Source organism: Trichomycterus rosablanca, chromosome 1 (assembly GCF_030014385.1).
Source record: "Trichomycterus rosablanca isolate fTriRos1 chromosome 1, fTriRos1.hap1, whole genome shotgun sequence".
NCBI classification, from domain to species: domain Eukaryota; kingdom Metazoa; phylum Chordata; class Actinopteri; order Siluriformes; family Trichomycteridae; genus Trichomycterus; species Trichomycterus rosablanca.
In genome coordinates this window covers 68,534,186-68,542,459 of record NC_085988.1, presented here as the reverse complement: position 1 = coordinate 68,542,459, position 8,274 = coordinate 68,534,186, and the positions used below count along the sequence as shown (strand labels likewise).

At 36.7% G+C, this 8,274-nt stretch overlaps 1 protein-coding gene across 1 annotated transcript; it reads right to left on the bottom strand.

Moving 5' to 3' along the window:
• Positions 1-980: 980 nt before the first annotated feature.
• slc25a3a (solute carrier family 25 member 3a) lies at positions 981-7,045 on the bottom strand. The gene is made up of 6 exons (XM_063005684.1): positions 7,010-7,045; positions 4,152-4,331; positions 3,891-4,072; positions 2,900-3,072; positions 2,321-2,431; positions 981-1,473 (listed from the first exon to the last, which is right to left on the bottom strand). The coding sequence occupies exons 1-6, from the start codon at positions 7,010-7,012 to the stop codon at positions 1,310-1,312; spliced, it is 813 nt and encodes a 270-aa protein (XP_062861754.1). The 5' UTR covers positions 7,013-7,045; the 3' UTR covers positions 981-1,309.
• Positions 7,046-8,274: the final 1,229 nt, after the last annotated feature.

The following is an 8,274-nucleotide window of genomic DNA, read 5'->3' as shown; positions in this document are numbered from 1 at the left end:
GTTTGCTGGCACACACCTGGGTCTAAAAGACCCACAATTTACGCTACACCGTAAAGACAAAAACCATACCATGAGGTCTATAGAATGGTCTGTTTATCTCCATTGATCAAGTTATGGTGGACATTTGGACTTTGGTAAAGGCAAAAAATGGTACGATTTTAAAATATATAAACCTGTTAAACAGAGTCTGGCAAAAAACAGGCACTGCACATCACCTGGCTAATATCATACCTATGAGGTAACATGGTGGTGATAACATCAAGCTATTGGAGTGCTTCTTAGCTGCACAGACAGAGAAACTGGTAAGAATTGAGGAACATGAATGCAGCCAAATACAGAAATGCCCTTCTTCAGAGCACATGCAAAGACTGGGGTGACAATTTACCTTGTAAATGTCCTTGTAAATGTCTTTGAGTGGCCTAGCCAGAGTCCAGACTTGAAACCCATCCAGTATCTGTGGAGAGACATTAAGACGGCAGTTCACATACCCTTGCCATCCAATCTGATGGATCTTAAGAGAATCTGCCATGAAGAATGGGATAAACTGCCCAAATCCAGATTGTAGAGATGCTTTTGAAGTAGAGAGAAAGTACTTGTTTTGTTTTTTTTAATTAATTTGAAAAAACACCTCTTAAAACTTTATTATTGGTGAATAAATGTAGTTTGATTAGTAGAATTGCAACTGTTTCATTGTTTCATTTCAAGTTACATTGCTTTTTCACAAGATTTTTTAGAACGTAACTAATTAACAAAGTTGATGACAGCAATTAGTATTTACTGTATGTGGAATATCATTACTTAAACAACAACCATTTTTAAAATACAGCAATAATTATATAAAAAAATGAACTTTTAAAAAATTTTACCCAACTTTAATATTTTCTTTTATTTCACTCATTTATGAAGGAACAAACAAGAAGTTCATAGATGCATGTTTTACTTTAATATTTACAGTAGATTAAACTTAACAATACCAAGGAGTGGAAACAAGAACACTGACAATTTTTCTCTAACTCACAAGAACACTCACTAAATCAGCTTTTTACCAATATATTCTAACCCCAGCAGCAATTTCCCTAATTCCTTCAGTCCCTAATTTCCCTAATTCCTTCATTTTCTACTGAATGCACATAATTGTGGGTCACAAATTTATTATTGCATTTCCTTTTCTTTATCTCTTTGAATAGACATAAGCTGGCCTATATGCATGTGTTTGAATTTTACACTAGTAACATTAATACAATTAATCAAATACGACTTCTAATAGCCATTGCCTTCAAACGTGAAACTAGGTTCACCTTTGGTTGGTTTATTGACCTGCAAAGCTCATCTTCCTCCTCAGAGACTCTGGCATCTCTGGCGGAGGTGGACGGGGCAGACGGAAATAAACCTTTACCGAATCGTAGATAAACCACTGCAGGGCGGTCAGCGTGCCAATCATGATGATTCTAGCAAAGAGTCCTTTCCACACACCTGCAAGTAATAAGCTGAAATAAATTTACATTTTATTCTGTGTGTGTGTGTGCATTTATGACTTGTGTTACTTCACACTTTTAGAGTCAACTGGCAGCCTCACTTACTGCTTAGGAAAACCGATAATCTCCCTGTATTTTCTACTGTTATTGTTTACGGTAATAGCTGAGGTTTTTTCGCGTTTGGTAGAGAATGCCGTCACAATCAGTAAACTCCTTTAGTGGATAGTTCTGAATTTAGATTAGCATCTTATTGTACTGCAGAGTGCCGTGCCATGGAAAACAGGCATAAATATAGCAGCGAAGTAATCTGTGGCTGTAATACAAGAGTGACACCAGGTGGTAATTACGAGTACAGCAACTTTGAGAGTGTACAAAATATTAGGTATATGCCTGACTGGTCGAATTGTTTAATAGCTGTCTAGTCTAACTGGTAAGATATTATGTCAACACAGGAGAAAATGCTAAACCCTATAGTTTAAACAATAAACGCTGAATGAGCAAATCGGTTAAAAGTAATAATACTGTTTTCTAACGCTAAAAATATTTTGTACCAGCCAGTAGCTCTTTGGAGTCAATAAGGTTATTGAAATTTAGGGTAATTTGTTCAAAATATTATAAGCATAGACAGCAGTCAGATCAAGCAGTCTGTATATGCTGCATGATAGTACTGTTGATTTATAACTGTTGACTTATTCTATAGCAACACTATTAACTGAGTCTACAATATGATTGTACAGCTGTTAGTGCTGCATTATAGAGCTTTAAATAGGTTTTGTATGTTAACAGACATACATGTATACATAGGTTGATGTCTGCAGTGAATGTACATGCGTACAATACCTTACCTTTTGGTCCCAGTCTCTTAAGCACCTGCATGGCTGTGCTTCCTTTCTCCTTGTTCAGCACAGACACCACTGAATCAGCCGGGTGGGATACCACAGCACAGAACACACCAGCTAGACAGAAAAAAAGCCTGAAGCTTACATGTCTATTCAAAAGTTTATCTACCAATTAAATCACTGTTTGTAGTTAATGTGCTGTTGTTTTTTTTATTCATTAAATTTTTTAAATTGCAGTCGAACACAAATTATTATTAATAGCATTATTATGGTGATGATGATGATTAATATTGATGATAAATAATATTAAACTAATAGTATGCAATTCTAATGTGTCCTCTTGGTAAAAGTGCAAGTCTCCGATTATTCAAGTTATTCTTAATATGTGAATGCATGTGTGTGTGTGTGTGTGTGTGTGTGTGTGTGTGTAAACATTTTATTTATTTAAATTCTCAGTTTAGATAGCTAAAGGTAGACTACCATGTATATTACTCTACAGTCACAGCCCTTCTTTCTATAAGATAAAACGTACAAATAAATCTGAGAAAACAAATCACCCAACAATTCCTCAGTCAGTTTACTCACCAATGTAGCCTGCTACAAAAGTGACTATAAGTTGTTCCGGCTTTGAGCAGGCATTGCGAGGCTTGGGAACTACAAACTTATACAACATCTTAACCGTGCGTTCAAAACAAGCAAACTTCATCATGGTGTAGGGGATCTGACGCAGCCACAGTGGGTACACACCTTTGTAGAACCTGCAAGGGGAAAATATTTGTGTGAAATGTATTTGTGTGAACAAAGAAAAACATTTTGGAACAGTTCAAAGACCTTGCTGATACTGTAGCTTATAGTGTTAAACTAAATGTTTAGTAGGACTTTTTAGATGTGTCTAAAATGTTAACATATAAAAACCTATAAATTATTAGTGAGGAAAATTTTTTTGTGTATTTTATCCTACAGCGAGATGAATTTAGTACCTGACGAATTTAAGCTAACTGACACCAAAAGAAGAGTTTAATTATTGACCATAGCACTAAGATATTTTTTAAAAAATATGGAAACTGACAAAAACTATGCTCTGTCTGATCTTTCCCACACATACACTTCTGCTTTAGCTCAGAATGTGAAAAACTGCTTTATACTCATCATTGTTGCATCTACAAAATTGGAAGTGTTGGAGATGCACCACAAATCCTTCTCAGAAAAGATAAACAGAAGGCATGATATTGCATTAGAAAAGTGAATCATATAATATAATTGGAGCAGCTCGCTGTCCATCTGTCCAATCTGTCCACTCGTCAAAACTTCTGCTCACTGGCAGAGACAGGTTTAAGTGAGGACAAAATGGCACCTGATAATGCTATGTACATTTAAAATAATGTAATTCTTATTTAGGTCTTAAAGTTATAAAATGCAATTTGAGGAAGAAATAATAAAGCCTGCTGTTAGGAAAAAATTTTTTGGGGAAACCACATTTTTAAAGATTTTTTAAAACTTGAACTTGTTATAAAACCATACAGTTACTCTGTCCAAGTAAGAAAATATTCATCCCAATATTTAACCAAATACTCACGCCCACAGCCCCTCCTCTGCATACATTTTTGGAGCACACTCTCTCAGGGTTCTGGCATAGCCAGGCTGTGTCTGGATACGTACTTTACATGCCTCCATAGGTGCCAACGCAATGTCAGCAAAGAACTCTGCACTGGCAGATGCAGCCAGGTATACAGACGTTCTCCAAATGTATGCATTTTCCTGTTTTTACAAAGAAGAGTCTGGTATAAAAATCTGTGCTACAAGACCACTAAAGCGATTCAGAGCTTACACTTCTTACCTCTCCTAAAAAGTCATTATAGAAAGCCTTAAAGACCTCGTAAAAACCAAACTTGCAGAGACCTTGCATAGAGTAGCCAATAAAAGTTGGGGCCCAACCACGGCCCAGGCCCCTTAAGCCATCTTCTCTCAAGGTTAAAGAAAATCCATTAAAAATGGACTTGTACTTGTCCGGGTTCACCTGCAACACAAACTGCAATTTTATTCCAGTCTTTACAATTTGTGATTCTTTTGTGTTACCAGTGTTTAATGATCTTGACGTGAATTTGTCAATATTTTTAGCATTCAGAAATATAGGGATACAAACCTGGATGCGGCATTTGACCAAGTAGATGTCAAATGTAAATGTCAGATGTCAAAATGTATTTTGAGGTGTCAATAAAAACATAAATTGATAGAAACTTAAATAACATTGTTGGATAGCAGTGTCGTTTAGACTCTTTGCTTACAGGTTTTATGCCAAGTGGTCGACCAGTTCATGCTCGTAAGCAACACAGCCCTTAAAAAAGCCTCTAAAGGCTCCTTTTACAATCATGGTAGCTCCACCTATTACCTATTCAACTGTCTACCTGTGGAAAGTACCAAAACATTTTTGTGCTGTTCTTAATAAAATATCACATTTGTTAAAAATCAGTGGTTTGTGTTTTTAATTGCATTTTAACTATTGTACCAACTTTTATGGAAGTTGTTGATAAACCTATATAGTGGTCAATGGGAATCACTGTCATCTTATGAACTCTTCCTGTTCAACCCCAATTTATCTCGTTCAACTAAAATTGTTATTTACAGTGCCCCCTTGAACTTTTCAACCTTTTGCCACATTTCAGGCTTTAAACATAACGATATGAAATTGTAATTTTTTGTGAAGAATCAACAACAAGTGGGACACAATCGTGAAGTGGAACGAAATGTATTGGATATTTTAAACTTTTTTTAGAAATAAAAAACTGAAAAGTGGGGCGTGCAATATTATTCAGCCCCCTTGCGTTAATACTTTGTAGCGCCACCTTTTGCTGCGATTACAGCTGCAAGTCGCTTGGGGTATGTCTCTATCAGTTTTGCACATCGAGAGACTGAAATTTTTGCCCATTCTTCCTTGCAAAACAGCTCGAGCTCAGTGAGGTTGGATGGAGAGCGTTTGTGAACAGCAGTTTTCAGCTCTTTCCATAGATTCTCGATGGGATTCAGGTCTGGACTTTGACTTGGCCATTCTAACACCTGGATACGTTTATTTGTGAACCATTCCATTGTAGATTTTGCTTTATGTTTTGGATCATTGTCTTGTTGGAAGATAAATCACCGTCCCAGTCTCAGGTCTTTTGCAGACTCCAACAGGTTTTCTTCCAGAATGGTCCTGTATTTGGCTCCATCCATCTTCCCATCAATTTTAACCATCTTCCCTGTCCCTGCTGAAGAAAAGCAGGCCCAAACCATGATGCTGCCACCACCATGTTTGACAGTGGGGATGGTGTGTTCAGGGTGATGAGCTGTGTTGCTTTTACGCCAAACATAACGTTTTGCATTGTGGCCAAAAAGTTAGATTTTGGTTTTATCTGACCAGAGCACCTTCTTCCACATGTTTGGTGTGTCTGCCAGGTGACTTTTTATGGATATCTTTGAGAAATGGCTTTCTTCTTGCCACTCTTCCATAAAGGCCAGATTTGTGCAGTGTACGACTGATTGTTGTCCTATGGACAGATTCTCCCACCTCAGCTGTAGATCTCTGCAGTTCATTCAGAGTGATCATGGGCCTCTTGGCTGCATCTCTGATCAGTCTTCTTCTTGTTTGAGCTGAAAGTTTAGAGGGACGGCCGGGTCTTGGTAGATTTGCAGTGGTCTGATACTCCTTCCATTTCAATATGATCGCTTGCACAGTGCTCCTTGAGATGTTTAAAGCTTGGGAAATCTTTTTGTATCCAAATCCGGCTTTAAACTTCTCCACAACAGTATCTCGGACCTGCCTGGTGTGTTCCTTGGTCTTCATGATGCTCTCTGCGCTTTAAACAGAACTCTGAGACTATCACAGAGCAGGTGCATTTATACGGAGACTTGATTACACACAGGTGGATTCTATTTATCACCATCAGTCATTTAGGTCAACATTGGATCATTCAGAGATCCTCACTGAACTTCTGGAGTGAGTTTGCTGCACTGAAAGTAAAGGGGCCGAATAATATTGCACGCCCCACTTTTCAGTTTTTTATTTCTAAAAAAAGTTTAAAATATCCAATAAATTTCGTTCCACTTCACGATTGTGTCGCACTTGTTGTTGATTCTTCACAAAAAATTACAATTTCATATCTTTATGTTTGAAGCCTGAAATGTGGCAAAAGGTTGAAAAGTTCAAGGGGGCCGAATACTTTTGCTAGGCACTGTATATTTATTACACAGAACTAGGGTCCTGAGGAGGTTTAAACCATGCCTACAATCACTGTTTGTAAGAAACTTTGCCCAAGTTCATATGGGTTTCCTCCGACCTCCAATAAACAAGCAGGGTGGGTGAAATGAGCTTTCATGCCCCACTGATACACTGATATTACTTAGATTAACTAATAAATCAACACATTATTACTAGCTGTTATATCTTTTGTTGCAATGTTGTTAGTGCCCCAAAAAGTGCCTAAATAAACAATCTGTTCAAATAATGTTACAGCCATTTAGGGTAATGATAACTACATAATAGCTAAAAGTCCACAGTAATAGTAGTCATTAGGTTATATATTTTATATATACGACAAAACTAACAATTGATTTATTAGGTTATGTGTTTTTGTGCTTAGATGTATACACATAATAGCTCATAGACCTCTAGGTTCTCCTGGTTATTTACAACACTAAATGATGCCAGTAATACATTACCATGATAGGAAGCTGCAGCTAGAGTGCGCTGTTTCCTTTTATCAGGCTGCTGTAAAAGGATTAACGGAGAATGGAAAAGATTCCACCGAGATAACTGTTTTAATGCTGTCGGATACATTTCAACTGTACCAACGATGTTCTGCAAAGTCACAAACAACTGATGAGAACAAAAAAAATTTTAATAAATAAATGAATAAATAAATAGCCTCAGCTTTTTTTGTGCACACACTTTTTGGTATAGTAATATCACAGCGTTCCGTACAGTCGACTGGTTAAAATATTCTGTCATAGGACTTTGTAGCCCAAATCTTCTCAGTTTCAATTTAATTACTTACCCACAAATAAATGTGCATATCCAATAATTAACTATTATTTAATTGCTTAAAGTAAAATGAATCCAATATGCTACTTACTTTTCAGTTGCTACACGCTCAAACAGCCGCTGGTAATTCTCAGCCGTTAGACGAGTGATGTGCCGTTCGAGGAGTCGGTTTATTGACTCGGCTCTTTTACTCTTGCACTGAAAGCAGACTCAGGGTAAAAGGCACATCCCAAGGCTTTTTTTTTTTTAAATAGACCGATGACACTATTGTGTCATTTGTATGATGATATAACTTGACATCATAAATAAATAAATAAAATCAGAGAATACACCAGGTTAGACATTTTAATTCAAAATTAAAGATCCATTACAAAGAGCAGCCTTTGTTAGATTAGATCATTTACTCTTCTTTATACTTGTCAGGGTAGTGGTGACTTGGTGCAACTCAAAAATATATACTGGACGTAAATTGGGACTTTACTGCAACTTCTGTAAGTTTTAGGAGGTATGAGGAAACCCACTTAGACAACCTGCAAAACTCTTCACAGACAGTAATTAGGGGTTGGAAACGAGTTCTTCAAGACTCACATTACAATCCTATAAATATGGGGCAAGGTCAATAAAGTTAAAAAGGACACCAAACAAATCAGCTTAATTGAAGAACAACTGTATTTTATCTTAAATCGTTAAATGCATTTAAATCCTTAATGTAGCCTAGTTGAAGGCTGTAACTTTACTTATGTTAATTTAATACTAGGAACATACTAATTACACAATTCAAACAACTGGTTTTGATGCCATTGTATGTAGCCAAACAATGTCTGTAATATGACCGTGTGAAACAACAGCACTGTAACTCATGATTCAATGTCAACTGATACCATAGACACCTGCCGATTTCATTTCAGATTTTTTTTGTCCCAATTTATCTATCGTATGGGAT